This window comes from Drosophila subobscura, chromosome E (assembly GCF_008121235.1).
Source record: "Drosophila subobscura isolate 14011-0131.10 chromosome E, UCBerk_Dsub_1.0, whole genome shotgun sequence".
NCBI classification, from domain to species: Eukaryota; Metazoa; Arthropoda; class Insecta; order Diptera; family Drosophilidae; genus Drosophila; species Drosophila subobscura.
In genome coordinates, this window is record NC_048531.1 from 8,816,370 (window position 1) to 8,833,942 (window position 17,573).

Consider the following 17,573-nt stretch of genomic DNA (forward strand, 5'->3'; position numbering starts at 1 on the left):
GTTTATTCGTGGATTCTAGTCGGAGATTAGCCGCAGATAAGAGCCGAGTGGCGGCTGGGAGGGCTCTGAAGAGGCTTAGTGGCAGTGGCAGTGGCAGTGGCAGTCATAAAAATTCGATATTGCTGACTGCGAATGTGGGAAGAAAGAGACGGCAGAGTACGACTACGAATCAGTCGAAAGCCTCCAGCCTCAAGCCTCAATTATTTGCTCGAATAATTAGCGTAAATTTTGGGGCCCATAAGCCAGGCCGAATGCTGGCCCAAAAGTAATTGCATTAAGTAGCAAATTGAATAATGAAATGAAATAACCAATTAAGCGTCACCCAGGAAGTGGCAACGAGCAGACCACAAAAGCAAACACACCACAGACAACATATGACACCATCGGCATTAGCCGCCCCACATCATTATGATCATCGTTATTGTTGTCTTTTGCTATCATTATGTGAGCATATCAATGGCCAAACCAGTTACCGGTTTCGGCAACTTGAAGGCGACGATGTTCTTGTTGCCAAAAATTAACAATAAAACAGAAAAGAAAGCCAAAAGCTGAACTTTGACAGAGCGACAATGCGAATACCCTAAAGGTTAGCTCTGCTTGGACTCTTTTTAAGTCTTGCTAGATATTAGATGGGTAATTGCAAATTGAATGAATTCCTCAATGAATTGCGCTCCCAGTTGCCAGGCAGGAGCTGCTAGGAGAGTGCCAAGTGTGGGGTGTGCGAGCATTATGAATTTTGTATATCTGACGGAATCAGAACCAGTTCGACAAGTTGTTTGCGTAGCCAACAGCTAACAAAAGCCTACAAATAGATACTCGTATAAATGCAAAGATATCTGAGAGGGTTAACACAACACAGAGACGAGATACGAGCCACGAGAGCGTTTGTTGGGGAGTGCTGGGGCCGAGCTTTGTATCAAAGTGTTGATTTCAATTGTTGACCGTAAAATTGTTGGGCCACAGCAGCAACAACAACAACAAAAACAAAAACAACAACAAACAAACAACAAAAGGTGTCAAAGCAACCTTGCTTGGGCTTTTGGGCTAAAATTTAAATTTAATCAAAAGAAATCAAATGAAATGAATTACCATAAACGCGAAACGTGCCCAAAACTCAAAACTGAGCCAAAAACACTGAGCTCTCTGTCTGCGGCTCTGACTTTGAGCCAGAGACTACGAAAAAACAAAATTAGTGCGTGTCTGCCAAAGGTTTTCCATGCGATTGCGCCCCATGGAATTATGAATCAACAAAATGGCAACAAAATGAAGAGGAGCAAAGCCGCCTCTCCCTCTGTCTGTGTCTCCCCTGCACTCTATTAATTTATGATATGAGCCCAAATGAGATATGGTTATGGTGGGGATGTGTTTACGTCGTCAACAACAAACAGACGGATAATATTCCCAAAGCAGTGCGAGAGAGAGCGAGAGCGAAAGAGAAGTTTCGGTAGTTTAGATATATGACTGGGATAGCACCCACTACGCTGCTCCTGCTGCTGCTGCTGCTCCATATGCGTATGCTAATGTTGGCTTATGTGGAGCACTCAGTGGAGCCAAAGTCAGAGCTGTGGCGCTTGCTGGCTCTAGCTGAGGTCTGAATTTATTTCCCAGCGACACGTAAACTCTTTTCTAAAGAGAAATTTCAGCCAAAAGATACACAAGTGCATTCCTCTCTCTCTGCATGGAAGTTGTATGTTTTTCCTATTGGATTTTGTGTTCGCTTTTGCTGCCCTTCATTCATTATGCAAATCGAATAATTGTACATATGCACGGACGCAGGCGCACCTCTTGTGTTTCCGGTTTCCAGCAGCACGTGCGTGAAAATTACGCCAATTGTTGGGGCATAGATGTGCACAGGTACACAGGTAACCCGAACCCATTATGATTGTTGTGGCAACAGCCGCAATTAAATTGCTGGAAACTATGGCCATAGCCACGTACAACCATATTTTGGGGTGCTGTTTCTTGGCGTTTCTTTATGGCCGTTGGCGCTAAGGTTGCATAATGCCACAAGGCAACACAAAGAGTTCTCACTCTCACTCTGACATTGTTTTGTGCAATGATCCAGTGGAATTCATTAATAATTTCCAATGAAGCGAACCGAATGCGGTCCTAATCTTATCAGAAATGCGTTTGCAGAAGCACAGAGTGGGGCCAAACATTACTCATGGGGCCCATTAGGGTTGCGAAATGGAATTGGAAGCAGCAGTGCCAGTGGCAGTGGCAGCTCCAAAGACCATTCCCCCATTGTTGCTGTTTGTTGTTATTAATTGAATCAATGACAAACCAAAGCCAGAAATTTAATACAATTTCCGCAGCCCCTTGTGGAGGGCGCCATGTGGCCGGGTGCGCAATATTACGCATTGTTCGTCCAAAAGATTGTGCAAGGCGCGTCTCGTCCGCTATCGCTCTCCGCTGATAGGCATCGATGACAACGATAATTGACGGCAATCACTGAGCATTTGACAAGTTCATCATTTAAGGAACAAAACGCAAACAGAAAGAACCTTTTACGAGGCGCCCAAAATTAACATATTCACCGATTGGTGGGGGTAATAGTTGGGTAGCGAGATAATTATGTGTATGTAAATGAGGCTTTTTTGTCGCCTGACGCCTGTCGCTGGCTGGGCTGGAGCATTGTTATCAGTGGGGCAGCAGCAGTGCCAATGGCATAGTGGGGTTAAAGGGTGCAAACTCATTAAGTCTGGCATTAAGTCATTGAACTTGTCCAATAGCTGAAGATAACAAACAACTTACTCGTCTAGCAACGAAGAAGAACGATCCTCTCTTTTCTCTTTTGTTTTTTTTCTCCAGCAAAATCACAATAGAAATCTCTCCCTATCCGCTGGCTTGCACTTTTCTTCTTTATTTATCGTTGCTTTTGGCGTACAACCGGCAAACGGCAGCAGGTGTTTGTGTGTGTGTGTGTGTGTGTGTTTTAGCCGCTTATTTGGTTTATTTGCTGTGCTGCTTGTCTGCCTGCCTCTGCCTCTGCCGCTTGTGGCCACGTTTCGAATGCTGCTGCACTTTGTTTTACTTTTTTGCAGCTGTCAACACGCACAAAAAAGCGCAAAATTATCTGCCTCTATGGCACATACGCTCGTACACCACTCAACTGCACAAAACAAGCCACAAGTTTTTAATTTTTTAGCTGTATTTTATTTGTAAAAATATTTTCTATGGCTTTTCTTTATTTCGTTGCACTGACACTGGCAGTTAAATTGCTAAACAATGAAACGGGGCATCACTTGCCAAGCACAGACCACCACGACAAACGTGCATTTTACGTATTTTCGAGTTTCTTTAATTTTCTTATCTTTATCTACACGCGCGCGCACAACCGCAAAGCTCGAGTGTTGAATTTTGAGTGTTGTTAGATTTGTTTGGGTTTGGGACTTCTTGTCAAGGAAATCCTCTCCTGTGACTAAACGGTCAGGGAAATCCTCTCCTGTTACAGAAAGGTCAGGGAAATCCTCTCCTGCAAACGGTCATGTTGTAAATGGAGCCATCGATAAAATATACCGACATATACCCTCGGCAATACATCGAAATATACCCTTCCAATTTCAAAATATACTGTAAATATACCGCAATTTTAGCAATTTCCCGTTTCTTTCCTCATTTTTGCGTGTCAAATATGAGCTCAGAAATATACCACAAATAATATGCGTTCACACTTACATACATATACCGTACATCTTAAGTCATTCCTCGATTTTGATGTTCTACTTAATATTACTAACTAGTTCGAATTCACAGCGTTAAAACTATAATTTTAACCAATTGAATATTCAATTCTCCACAGGATTGCCTTGTTTTCATGTTTTCTTTTTATTGGATTGCTAACAAAATAAGGTTCAAATTAAACAGGTTTACAAAAAATGAAAGCGACTAGAGAGAATCAATTTCGCCGCAAGCAAACCGCGTGAGAGGTTTTGTGTATAAGAGTGGTGGCAGTGTATAAGACGGCGCTCCAAAAGTGTTCTACTGGAGAATACCCGTTTTTTTTGCTATTCATCGTAGTAATAACGCGACTCCTCCACCCACCCAACCACCCACCCCTCTGCCGACGCTCATTAGATGGCAACAGTGGCGGCTGCCCTGCCCCCACCACACCGCATCATGCCAGGGCATAGTAATCAAATCATTTAGCCAAAAACTTATTCAAAATTCACAATGGGGACACGCTCAAATGCACACCCTGCAGCGGGGCAGAGACGGCTGCCACAGGACCGTTGCATTGTTGTAAACAATCCATCATTATCGCATACACTTCCTTTGCCACTGCGGGGCAGCAGTAGCAACAGTCCTGCCCACATTGCATTACAATTTGTGGCACACAACGGACCCGGGCTGGGGTCGGTCTGTTTTCGGTCTGCTCTTGCAAGTCGTTGCCTTCGTCCTGTCTGCACTCCAACACACACACACAGAAACTCACACAAATTGCACGTGTCTGGCGGCGTTTGTTGGGGATTACGGATGGTACGGACTGGCGGGCACCGAGGGGCAGACATTGTGGCAGTGAAAGTGAGACGCGGCAGCGCCAGGATCCGGCGCCCAAACCCTCCAAAATGTTGCATTCCCCCGCAGTTTTCCTTAAATACTCGTTTGCTGCCATACATTTTTTGGGGTTGCTTTTGGGGTTCGGTTTCCGGGTGTTCGGTGTGTGTGTGTGTGTGTGTGTGTGTGTGTGCGTGTGTTTGGGGTAAATGCGGTCTACGGGGCTACTGCGGTCTATGCAAATTAGCAAAGTTAACATTTACCAAATTGTTGACAAAAAATTTAATTTCATTTCGGTTTCGGTTTCGCCCACCCAAACTGGCGTAGGTGGAAGGTGGAACGTGGAGCATATGCGGAAGTCGCAAAGTCGAAAAGTCGCCAAGTCGAAAAAGACTCGAAAAGAGAGCTGTGAAATCAAAGCATTTTCGGATTCTTTTGATCAGCAATGTGTTAGGATATAGACATGACGACGCCCCCTTCCGAGAGGCAGTGCCACACCACAGCACACAGCACACAGCACACTCGAGGGCATGCCACGCATCTCCCATCTTTATTAAGTCAGATCTTCGGTTGACACCCAGCCCAGGCGGCCCACCAGTGACAGAGTGCACCTGCACGACGGCGTCGCCTTCGTTGCAGCAGCACGTAGAGAAGGAGGGGCCGAAGGCGGTAAGGGAGGAGGAGGCGGTAAGTAAACTCATAGTTCGTTTTGGAACTATCTATCATAATTAGATTTTGTTCTGTGCTGAAATGTCGGAACGAGAACGAAATGCGTGGCCATAAATTAAGTGTGGAACGGTCCCCAGTCCCCAGTCCCCCCCAGTCGGAGGCCTTCAGCCAGCGGTCCCACCATTCCCCCACTCGCCACAAGGAAGCAAATAGAGCGCCTAATGGGGTTTTATTTAATTTCCGTCGCCCAAGGATTCGCCTAATGAGTTTTTTAACCTTCCCCCTGGCAAGAGGAGAGAGCAGAGTTGGAGCTCGTCAAAACTGGGCCCAAGTGAGCCATTCGCCTGGAATATTTGAACAGAAACGAGCTCCAAGGGAAGATGGCAGATGGATACCATCAGGTGAGAGACTGAGAGGGAGGGAGAACACGACAAACAACTAAGAAACATTAACACCACAGATGACTCCGACTTGTGTTTGATAAACAGTTCAGAAAAGGATCCTTTTATCCTTTGTCTTGCTTCGAGCTTCTGCTCTTCCTGTTGCTACTTCTGCTGCTGCTGCTGCCGCTGTGCTTTCTGTGTGTGGCAGAGTTGAGCGAACTTGGCGGCACAGACATTGCTGGGTCTTCCTTTGTCTGTCTGCCCCAACCAGTGGCATCAGACAATGACGCCCCAGCCACTTGCCATGGGATCGCACTTTGGCCCCATCATACGCTCTGTTTCTGTGTGAAATTTATGCTGCATTTTGGCTAATTTAATGCTTTTTTTCCACATTCAACATACAAGAAGGCAGGGGAAGTGGAGTGTGGGGGAGGCACCTGCCGCTGCCGCTGCTGCTGCAATTAACTGCAAGCGCAATTGATATGATTTGTGTTGAGATTTGCATAAATTATCATACAATGTGTGGCAGTCACTGCCACTTGACTATAATTAGATGTAGTCGCTTCGGTGGCAGGTAATTAAATGCATTCCCCGGCAAGACATCTTTCTCCTCGCACTACAGTGCGGTACTTGCGGTACCTTGCGGTACAAGAGAGGGTGCAGGAGAGGGTGCAAAGTGCAGCTGAAAAGGTTAATAAACTGCATGAAGAATTCTCTAAAAATTAGCTGCTGGCTTTGTCCAACATCTGCCTCTTTTAATGAGTAAACAAATTCATGAAGTTTTTTTAGTGTTCAATCACAGCTAACTCCATGACTTTAATCATTTAAAAACACATTCGATGGCTTATGAAAAGTCCAAAGTTGCTTTAATTTTGAGACCCATTTATGGACCTTTTCATCCCCATTCCTTGTGCTTCCATTCTACGCAGTAAATTCAATCACTGGCGAATCCTTTCACGCTCTCGAGCACATCTTGTATTTGCATTTTTATCATTCATTCAAAAGGAAATCTCACCCCTTGGACAGAAGAGAACTATGCCAGGGGCTGGGCATGTGAGCAGCAAGGATTATGAATTCATTTATAATAATTTAGTTTGAGTTATGCCAGAAAACACCGAAAGACACTCAGCGGCGGAATCCCATAATGAGCATATTCTATTAGGCGGTGCGGCGTTTCGTTCCACCCTTAAGCTTTCCTCCCACTCTGCCGCCCTTGTGGGGGGGTGGAAATTAACAGACGCAAATCCTGGACACATGTTGCATTCAACTGTAGTTGGAGTTGGAGGGTGGGTAATGCCGTGTTTTGACAAACCCCAAATCACCAAAAACTGACGACGCTGAGGAATCCCTTTGAAGCTGATGAACATTTGCACCCGCAACCACCAAGCGACAACGACAAACAGCGACAACAATGGAGAAGGCGGAGAAGGACACTGACTGCATCATCATACTACATGGCAAACATCCAGTCAGACAGACAGACAGACAGGGAGTCACAAGGGGTTAGATTGGGCGGGAAGTTGCTTGGTCGGGCATCAAAAAGCTGAGGCACAGACAGACAGACTTCCCCCCCAAAATATTTCTGTGGGATTTCCCCGAATTTTCTGATAGCTGACACGCAGAAGCAACAGAGGAGAATGGAGACAGAACAGAGTTGGTGTTTATTTAGCATAATGGATTCGGGGCATTCAGAGTTCGGTGTTGCTATAATTGAAAATCGAATCAAATCGCTTGAAATTTAATCAACTTAAGAAGGAGTCTGGAAGGCTGGCAAAGGGGTGGCGGACATGGATACCCGAGAGGGCAGAGCTGTCCAAACTCCAATCGAGTCCCAAGTGAGCGAGAAAATGGGAAAATTAGCACAAATCCATGTGATAAACTGGCGACTATTTGCCTTGAATAGAGTTACAGCAGAGGAAACCACCCAAAACTTCCACCCCCACAGGGCAGTGGCAAACCCAAACCTCGAGTAGGAAGACAAAGCAAAGAGTCCGCTAAGCGCATAGGAAGCCCTGGGTTGCCCTGGCTCCCTGGCGGATGCCACAGCATGGCCTCCAGCCAGACTCTAATGCACGATTAATGCCCAATCCCAAAGGCAGTCCGGGGCTTGGGGGCGCTCCGTCATTCGATGTGCATTTGCGTGTTTGGCCAGCAAATAAACCTAGACGAGGTATGGATGTTCATGTGGATGTCCATTTCGTGAAATTAAGCCCTGCCTGTAAGCGGATTTCATGCGACTTTGGCTTTGACTCTGTCTCTTCCTGGTGGAGCCACGTATGAGGGGTAGTACTGCAAATACTTTCACTGACAACCATTTATTCCATTCGATACCATCAAAGTCCACAACAGCTGTGTAAGTAGATGCTTTAGATGATTTGTCCCGCTCTCCGCCTACTTGCTGCGGCGGCGGTAGTTGGAGAAGATGCGCAGGTGCTTGCTGCGGGACAGCTCTCGGGTCTCGCGCTGGCTCAGCTCGTACAACTCCGTGTCCAGGGCCTGGATGTGGGCCACCATGGCAGCAAGGGGCATGCGACTCAGTTCTGGGTGTGGGAACCACATAACAATAAGTGCTTTAATCACCTTTGCTGACCTTTTGTGCCTCACCCTCCATGCTCTTGAGATCCTCCGCAGTAAATTTCTCCTTGGCGTTGTCCTCTTTCTCGTCCTTTTCCTTCATTTCAGCGAACATGGAGCTGACTCCAACGGCGGCCTCCTGCTGCCCCGACTCGCCCTCATCGGTGTCAACCTCGTCCTCAGTCTCGACGTCAGATTGGTTTTCGCTCGCATCCTCCTCCATTTCCAGTTTCTCCACAGATAGCGACTCCTGTTTGGTCCTTGTCGTCCTCTTCTTGGTTAATTCATTCTTCTTTGGTAACTTTTTCTGCGACGCTGTTGGTTTCTCCATTGCGACAAATTGCAAAGTTTTGAGATGTCAAACGAATGACTTGCTTTCTTCCACTATTTTTCGCTCACAGAGTTGCACTGGTGGGCAGGGTTGCCATCACACCTTGTCAACAGAAGGGTTGTTTCCGTTCTGCCGAAGATTAGCTATCTGGCGGGGCCATTAACTTTTAAGCACTCTCCAACTATGTAAAACCATTGAGGACCAGAGACCCAAGCCATTAACCCCAATTTGTAGCGGCATAAAGCCAAAATGGGTACTTTCAAATCCATATTTTCCCCTCACCGTCCCCCCACCGCACTGACAAGTTTTCAAGCCTAATGAGCTGCACAAAATTAATTGTCACACCGAAATCACCGCAGGAGGGATCCGAAACTCCGCAGCAAGTGATATTTCTAAACCATCCCTGAATCAGGGGGCTGGCTGGCTGCAGTCCACAAGGTCAACGAAGAAGCCCTGCAAGACGACCGAATGGCGATTAGAAAGCGTTTTCAAAGGACTCGAGTTGCTGTAAACAATCCATCAACAACATTGTGTGTCCCCCTCCATTCAGAGTTCACCTTCACCCCACTCGGCTGTGGAATATTCTCCCCCTAGCCTGGGGCGCACGTGTCTATTTGCTTTGGTGGCGGCTTAAAAGCCAACGAACGGGATGGCATGGAATGGAGACAGAACGGACCACACCGAATGTGTGTCGTGCCGGGGACAAAGGACGCGTGCCCATTATTCCCCTGTCCATGTGTTTTCTCTGTCGTCTGTTGTCGTCGTTGTTGCTGCTGCTTTATGGGCAAAAGTTTTTAGGCAAAGTATCGTTTATACTTTTTGGCCGCGACTCCATGCAAATTGAACAAGTTAAACTTTTAAGAGGGTATACAGTCCTAGTCCCCATCTGCCCCTTCATTCGCTGCTGTGTCTCTCTGCCTCTGCTTGGATGGATATTGCTCCCCGGGGTGGCGGCTACACACTGTTTGCTCTGCTACAATGGGCCATCCGCATTACGTTGCAGTTTATTTGCAAGTACTCGTATCTGGGTGTTCCATGTTATCATCCGTCCGGGCACGTGCCGCAAGGAGCCCTGCTGCTGACTTTGATTTGTTCAAATCGCTGCTGCTTAATGGATGTTTACATGGCAGTGGAGGACACAGCATAGTCTGTTCATTCCACTGTTCCGTACACAGAACACAACGGCTTGCCCCGAGGCCTCTAAGCAACACGAACAAAGAAACGGGAGGCCAAAACAAACGCAAAAACAGCCCAGACGGGCCGCCAGGATATTGTCCTAAATCCGGAACTCAAGTGGCTGCAACTCCGGCCGGGAAACTGCAGCAGCTGTGGCTGCAGCACTCCTTGAGCAGCGTTTCCAATTTAAATGAACAACATTCGTGCACATTCGCACAGTTGGCATATGCAAATCGCCCGCTTAATTGGATTAACGCACATTTCCGTTGCGTACCGAGAGACTTGGGCCCCCTCATTTATTATTTGCTTATGTTTTCTTTATGTTGCATTTTAATTAGGGGCAGAATGAGTGCCATTGGAAGTGTGCCACGGCAGCAAAAGATTATGCGGATGTGCGCCTCGTTGCATTTACAGTTAATAAAAACAAGGTGCTGCTCCCGCACAGTGCTCTCACGAGAGACCACCAGTGAGCGCAGAAAGCTTTCAAGCAAGAGAGCGGGCGTGGAGTGCAGCCACCCTGCCTAATTATACCTTGATTGCAGTTACTCTCTTACTCTTCGCCTCTCTTTGAATTGATTTACTGTTTCTGTGGTCCTCACGTCCAATGCAACTGTCGATTGCAATCGATACCCTTTCTTATGCTTTGCCTTTGATTGCTTCTCCTTCTCCCTCTCCCTCTCCATCTTCGTCATCCCCGCCAGCAACTGACAGGCTGGTGCGAATGGATTGTCTCTCGTGTGTATCGTATCTGATTTGGGATGAATGTGCAGGTAATTTGAAGTCTTGTTTGCGGTTCGCTAATTTCTGTTTTCAGTGTGCCTCCAAGTCGATTGCAACGATTGTTGTGCATCGATAGCCGAAGTGGAGGCAGGCAAGTGAAAGTCGCTGCGCTGCCAGCTTATTTATGATCACTCATACCCTGCCAGAAGCGGCACATTACACACGGATAAAGCAGCATGCTGTGCATAGAAACGGTTAGTTATTACCCAATTAACTAGCAGTGGGATATACTTATTATATTTATATTTTCTTTGATATCTTCCAGTAGAGTATTGGAATCATTCCCATCCCCTTGCTGTTAGCATTCTTGTGCTCGGTTTGAAAGTTGTTATCGTAGTGCAAGTTTTTTTGCTGTATTCTCAGCAAGCAATAGCTGCAGGAATTGTGTTGGCTGCTTTCAATTGTATGAATAACTTATTTCTGACGCTGTCAAGTTGAATGATGATGAAGAGTAGCAGCAGCAGTCGCCGGTGGCCGGCTCCAACGAGACTGAAAGTTGAATGGATGTTGAATGCTGCCCTCCCCCACGCCGCAAGTCTTCGCTTGTCTGCAGCTTTCCGCTGCTGAAATTTGGACATTTGGACCCATTGTATACAAGAACTCTTTGTGCGAGAAATATTGGAAAATGCAACCCCCCAATTGGCCAAAAAGTTTGTATGCGGAAAATTCGAGGCGGGTTCGTTCGGCTTGTAATTTTATATGTAGATAAGAATCTTTCACCCTTTAGTCGATGTCTGGAGCGCTGAGGGAACTTATTTATATTTACGGTCACATTTCTGTCTTATTAATTGCCGGCATGCACGAACCTAAATCCTGTCAAGCCAAGGAGTCTCTGCGGCCGTGTCCTTGGCGGCCTGTCGCCACCAAATGCAAAACATAAAAAGCATAAATATTAAAAGCCTAATTAATTTTAGGTCACTGCATACCATTCCACTGGACTTGGGGTTTTATTACACTGCACACCGCTCCCCTTGCCCTCCTGCTGCTCGTCAATAATTGCACGTAGGTCCTGTGCAGGTGTGAATAGTTGCTGGTTCTCGTTCACCTGCCGCCAGGACAGGATCGCTGGGAGGGAGAGCGAAGGTTTGTCACTTGAACATGTTGTAAAAATTGTTAAATAATTAAAGCAATTTACAAGGATTTCTGTGGGCAGCAGCTGTTCAGCTGCCAGCGACATGTTTAGCGACAATTTGCCAGGACATGCAATTAGCCTGCCCCGAGTGCCGGCTGCCCTGCATCCTTCCTTGGCAGCCTTTTGATTGATGACGGCCAGGTTCTGCTTGCTGCAATTGAAAGTGCATCTCAATTAGACCTTCGACTGCCCCAAAACAACAACAAACCCGGCTCAATGGGGCAGTAAAAGTAGCTCCACTTGTATGGCAATCAATGTACAATGTATCGACATTGCCGCCAGCAAGTCTTGCAGCGTTGCAGCACTGGAGCATTGCAGGTGCAGCAGTCGCAGCCATTCACCGTTTGTGGCTGGCTATCTGCGATATTGATGGATAACAAGTTTGCCTCTGCCGCTGGGAAAGTGGGTGAGTAGCATCTGAATGGCATGAATAGTAATTCACTTTTCCATTAATTGCTTGCAGACTGCATTGTTCATATGACACAGAGGAAAAATCTCAACCGCATCCAAATCGTTTAATTCCGATATTCAATCTGCTGCTGCTGCCTTTGATCTGCTCTCTGGGTGATCCCAACTGTCAGATCAGATCCTTTTAATCAGCATCAGCACTCCCATCCATCCCAGGGCTCTTCTTTGGCTCCCTTTGAAGTGCTGCTGAGAGTGGAAATAATGCTGTTTGGACATCTAATTTTAGGCGGAACTTCTGCTTTTGCTGGTGGATCACACACAGGATGCAGGAGAGGAAAAGTCAGCGGGTAAATAGCTTCCCAAAAACACATTAAGTGTAATTTTGTTTTGCAAAAGTTTTGCTCAAATTGATGGCTCAAACGATGCCGCACGACGACTTTTGACCCACATCCCCGACTTGCTCTTGGAATTGTCACTTTATTCGTTTTCCCTACACTCTGCCACGTCATCAATGGTAAGGGAATGGCCATGAATGGGTATGGGATGGAGACCGAGTGAACGAGACGGGCGGCTGTGGCTGAGGATGGCAGACCACCAAGACGGCGATGTCTGCGACGACGACAGCAATCTTTTGGCAACGTCGCCGCTGCGTCTGACCCAGTTTTGGCTTGTGGCAGACAAATCGTCGTCTGCGCGATATGTTTGCCGCCTGCCCCACAGATTGTTTATGATGCTGTTGAACTTTTCTTCAGCTAAAGAAAAAGAAGTCGCAAAATCCAACTGCAAGTCGCAAAAGCAAAACAAAAACCCCATCGCGGGGTCAGCAATTTGGCTTCGGCCAGGTCAATGTGCAAAGGAAGGAGAACTTCAATAAAGAGAAGGGAAGCTAACCCCACACCACAATATCCAGCCGACGGAATTGTTACTCTGCCAATTAGTCCGGCTTGGCCTGGCCAAATTTCAATTAAAGTCAAGAGCAATCAACGAAACTTTCCAACCCAGGGAAAAAGGGAAAAACTTTTTGTGCATCAGCAGCACCGACATTGACACGAACTTTATTCCATTCTGGGGCGCTTTTCAATTATTTAAAAACCCAAAACTGAATGCCAGCTGCATTCAAGTTGCATAAGCCCGAGATGGGGAGATGGGGAGATGGGGCCTGGCCGACGACAAACATTCAAAACTTGTTAGCCACATCGTAATTATGACAGAATTAAGTTTTATGCCATGTGCAGCAGAAATTGCCAGCCAGTCAGCCAGCCACTGAAGTGACCAACTGTCAGGCCATGTAGCTCTAGCTAATCCTCGTCAGACAAACCGCAAAAAAGACACACACAAAAAAACACAAACGAAGAGCATGGGGGTCTCTCCGCACATAAAACTGACTGTCAAAGTCGGCATCGGAGTGCGGAGTGCGGAGTGGTGCCAATATGGAGATGGCAGGCCAGACCCCCACTCTGCCCCACATGCTGCACAAATCACTCCATCGCCAGTGGGTGTTTGGGTGCATATTCGGATATTTGTTCATGTTGTGCCATTGACTTTGCAACTTTGTTAGTGATACGAGGAGCAGCAGCAGCAGCAGCAGCAGCAGCAGCATCACAGCCAAGAGGAGTGCTGACAAACTGTCTGTTTGTCAATAAAACAAACAAAGAAGTTTGTCCAGCCTCCACTCCAGTATTTGTAGAGATACACGCGTGTATCTGCATCTCTATCTGCATATGCACTGGCACTGGCACTGGCACTGTCAGTGGTGTTGGTATTGGGCACACTTCAGCACCGCCACCGGAAGTGCAACTCAAACAGCAACACAGAAGACAACTTTTCCGTACCGTCTCGTCTGCTGTATGTCGATCCTTTTCATCAGCAATCATATTTTCTTTTGTCTGGAAAGTTTTGCCGCCCATCCTCCAGCATCTCCTACATCTCTGGCTAGTGTTGAAAATTAAAGTACATTTTCATGGAGGAAACTCATTAAACGGATACCAGGGAATAATTCGATGCTGATGACTGACAGTCAGCCCTGCTTTGCACGCTCTGCGGACGTTATTCAGTTGGCGGTACGTGCTCGCTGGCTGATTGCAGGGCTAGATAAGAATGTAGCCAGAACCCTGTAATTATGGTCCTTTTCCCATCGTTGTCCCTTTTTCATTTGCACTCAATGAAGCGCAATAATTGCTGCGCTTAATGCAAATTCTTTCTCCCAAAAATGGTTCAAAGGCAATGCCAGCCGGCGGGCGACACACCCACATTCCGGGTGGATGTGTGAGCCGGAGGAGAAAGTAGTGTCAACCCCTTGTACTGCAGTATCGCCGACCCGACGCGTCGGTTAATGCCGCCACTGTATATGCAAATGAGTTTCCAATGACTTGGTCCGAAAACAAAACATCACCAAAGGAAGGATGTTGTCTGCTGCACTTGAACTTGCCTCGCAACACAACGCCATGCCATACTCATGTCTCCTTCTCTCTCTCTCTTCACTCGTATCCACATCTATATCGCCGTCTCTCGCTGTGGCTAGACGCCGTCGACCACCATTAACTTAGCCACATGCGTCTAGCTGGTCTTCTGTTTGGTGTAGTGTTTGCATACGGAGTGAAAGGCATTTTATGCGAAATTTGCACTTTTATTATGGCTGGTGCTCCTCCTCCTCCTCCGTTCGCCTTAAACGCTCAACGCAGTGCCTCATGCGATAAGAACCTGGCCATTTAAGTTTAATGCATGCCCTTTATTTCGCTTATCGTTGCACTTTGAATGTCACTTGGCGACGGTGTGACGCTAAAAGCTTCAGGGGACGCGACTGCACAAAGATTATCGAGCAACACACACATACAAACGAATATAGTTACTACACCTTGACGATCTACGGCGTCGAGCACTTTGGATCACTTACCGGGTGGCCAACAAATTTATTGCGCTGAATATCTTCGCGCCCTGCTTTCAAATAACTTCTGACCAGTCTGGCAACACCAAAAGATATTTGTGTGGATCGTTTGTTCTATTTACAAATACATTTTTAGTTTTCCTTATTTTACAACAATCCAATTAAAGAGAGTCCTTAAAGTTAGCTAGTCTAGTAGAAAATTGATTCATCTATTGGTTAAAACTACATATCTAGTGCTACGAGTCCTAGCTAGCTAGCAATATTAAGCCGAACATCAAAATCGAGCAATATGATTTAAGACTACGGTATATGTTTAAAATGAGAAGGTATATTTTGGTATATTTTATCGATAGTTCCAGCAACATTTAGTACTCTTGGATGGAAGGATGTCCTCGAATTGAGAAAATGCTGGAAATCAATGCCTCTAATCAGTAGAAAAAACCAGTAAAATCTGCGTTGGAGAGATATTTTAACAAATGTTGCATAATATAGGAACATTGAGGCATTATTATGTTTAAAAGAAGCCTTGAAAACGACATGTTTATATTAAATAATGGAAACAGGGTACACAAAAGCCCATACCACTGGGTGGCCAGCAACATATTGTCAAATAACGTAACCAAACATTCTAAAAACGTAGCGTTTATTCTTTTCTTGTTTTTTAACCCTTTCAGCTAAATCGTTATTTTTGTATACAATCCAATAAAAGAAGTCATGAAGAGTAGGCCAATCTTGTGGCGAATGTATTGTACAATCGTAGAAAATTGTAGTTTCACTGCTGAGAGTCTAATTTGGATGGCAATATTAAACAGAATATTAAAATCGAGTAAAAATGTCATTGATATGTAACCTTCTGTTGACCAATGGGTGTTTAAGTGCAAACTAAGAAATTAATGAAACTTAAAAGTGTTTAACGCAGCTTAGTAGAATGATACGGTGCCCCTTCGAATTTATTCGTAAACAGGTGGGATGGGTGGCCACAATAAACATGTAAAAGCAGTTTGATTTCGCCAAATTGGACAAAGTGCTTACCTATTTTAAAGGCGGGCGTTCAGTGTGTTAATTTTGAACAGTCACTCGGAATCAGCTAAAATAAAAACAATAATAATAATTGCATAAATGTCTAAACATACGCTGATAGGTAGGTTCAATTTTGAGCCCAGGACCTGGAGCCAGGTGAATTAATCACAGTTCTTGGTTATCCTGCTGTCAGGTGGCGGCACGGGCTTCATTGGCAAGAACTTGTCTAAGCACCTGTCCCTCAAGGGCTATGACGTCACTGTCATTTCCCGCATGCCGGGGCCCAAGCGCATCACCTGGCACGAACTGGAGAAGAATGGCATACCGAACAGCGTGAACTCCGTGGTCAACGTCACTGGCCAGAATGTATTGGATCCGTCACGCCGCTGGACTCCCGGCTTCCAGCAGAACGTGTGGAACTCGCGCATAAACTCGTCCAAGGCTCTGGCGAACGCCCTGACCGCCGCCCCGCAGGTCACTTCGTTTGTGAACCTCTGCGGCGTGAGCCACTACCAGCCATCCGCCTCGAAGATCTACACAGAGGACGATAAGGTCGAGAGCTACGACTACATGTCCCGCCTGTGTGTAGCCTGGGAGGCGGCAGCACACACTGGAGGCGAGCACGACTGCAAGTGTGTAAGTGGACAGGTGGCTCCTATGGACTTTTCTTTTCTGATTTCTGTTCGTTTCCTCTACCAGGCCATTGTACGTACGGGCGCAGTGGTTGGACTTGGCGGCGGCATGATCGAGTCCATTTGGTTGCCCTTCAAGCTGGGCGTTGGTGGTCCCCTAGGCAGTGGCCAGCAGATTATGCCTTGGATACACATGCTGGATCTGTGCAGCCTCATACAGCACATCATGGAGAAGCGCGAGTCGGGCGTGTTCAATGGCGTTGCTCCGGAGATAGTCACCAGCAAGGAGTTCTCCAAGGCAAGCAATTCTTGGTTCCCATTCGACATTCCATTTCTGACTATTTGCTCTTCCCTCAGGCCTTTGCCAAAGCGCTGAACCGACCCTGCCTCTTCAATGTGCCCGAGTTTGTGGTCCATGCGATCTTTGGCAAGGAGCGCGCGGCGCTGCTTTTGAGCGGAGCCAAAATCCAGCCCAAGAAGGCGCTCGCCTCTGGTTTCCAGTTCAAATATCCCACGGCCAAGGCGGCTTGTGCGCAGTTGGTAGAAAAGTGAAGAGGATTTGCCTCAAATGTGCTTAAGTTCGAGGAACCCAAACCCTCCTGTTCCCTTATGTTATATAGAATAGCAAATGAAAATTAAAACCAATTTCTGCCCAGCGCAGATCCATGAATCATCCCAAGATAATGGGCCTTGAAAAATGCCATTTAATTTGTTTACTCATTAGTTTTTGGCACCCAGGTTTTGTTGTCATTATTGACTTAATTTATTTCATAAAAGAGTTAATTTATTTAATCGCAGGTACGTCATGTGCCCCCGCCGCGAACTATTGTCATGGATCCATGCGATAATCTTCGCTTTTGGGCGGAACAATGCGGCTCGTGTATGCCTCCAAGAAAATTCCCCTTACAGAATTAAATTAAATGTGCGGGTGTGAATGAATAATGCGAGATCAATCAGAGCCCTTGGCTGCTTTTGGCCAATTGAAATAATTACGGAATAAAAATTGTCAAATAAAAAGCTTAATTGACTTGCACACGCCGCTGGGCAACGAATACGAATAGGAATACGAGAATATACACACGTAGTT

At 46.4% G+C, this 17,573-nt stretch overlaps 3 protein-coding genes across 6 annotated transcripts in view; 1 reads left to right on the forward strand and 2 right to left on the reverse strand.

Annotated features, from left to right (window-relative positions):
- LOC117890723 overlaps window positions 1-3,346 on the reverse strand; it is a 31,413-nt gene extending 28,067 nt beyond the window's left edge. For all 4 annotated transcript variants that reach the window (XM_034795770.1, XM_034795769.1, XM_034795767.1 and 1 more), the window contains exon 1: window positions 2,755-3,346. The gene's annotated coding sequence lies outside the window, so the exon portion shown is untranslated. The remainder of the gene's footprint in view (window positions 1-2,754) is intronic.
- A 4,513-nt stretch (window positions 3,347-7,859) lies between these two features.
- On the reverse strand, window positions 7,860-8,512 carry LOC117890782. The gene is made up of 2 exons (XM_034795853.1): window positions 8,154-8,512; window positions 7,860-8,089 (listed from the first exon to the last, which is right to left on the reverse strand). Exons 1-2 carry the CDS (start codon window positions 8,452-8,454, stop codon window positions 7,941-7,943), a joined length of 450 nt encoding a protein of 149 aa, XP_034651744.1. The 5' UTR covers window positions 8,455-8,512; the 3' UTR covers window positions 7,860-7,940.
- Window positions 8,513-15,836: 7,324 nt separating this feature from the next.
- On the forward strand, window positions 15,837-17,170 carry LOC117890762 (epimerase family protein SDR39U1). The gene is made up of 4 exons (XM_034795822.1): window positions 15,837-15,975; window positions 16,048-16,490; window positions 16,554-16,784; window positions 16,844-17,170. Exons 1-4 carry the CDS (start codon window positions 15,954-15,956, stop codon window positions 17,036-17,038), a joined length of 891 nt encoding a protein of 296 aa, XP_034651713.1. The 5' UTR covers window positions 15,837-15,953; the 3' UTR covers window positions 17,039-17,170.
- Window positions 17,171-17,573: the final 403 nt, after the last annotated feature.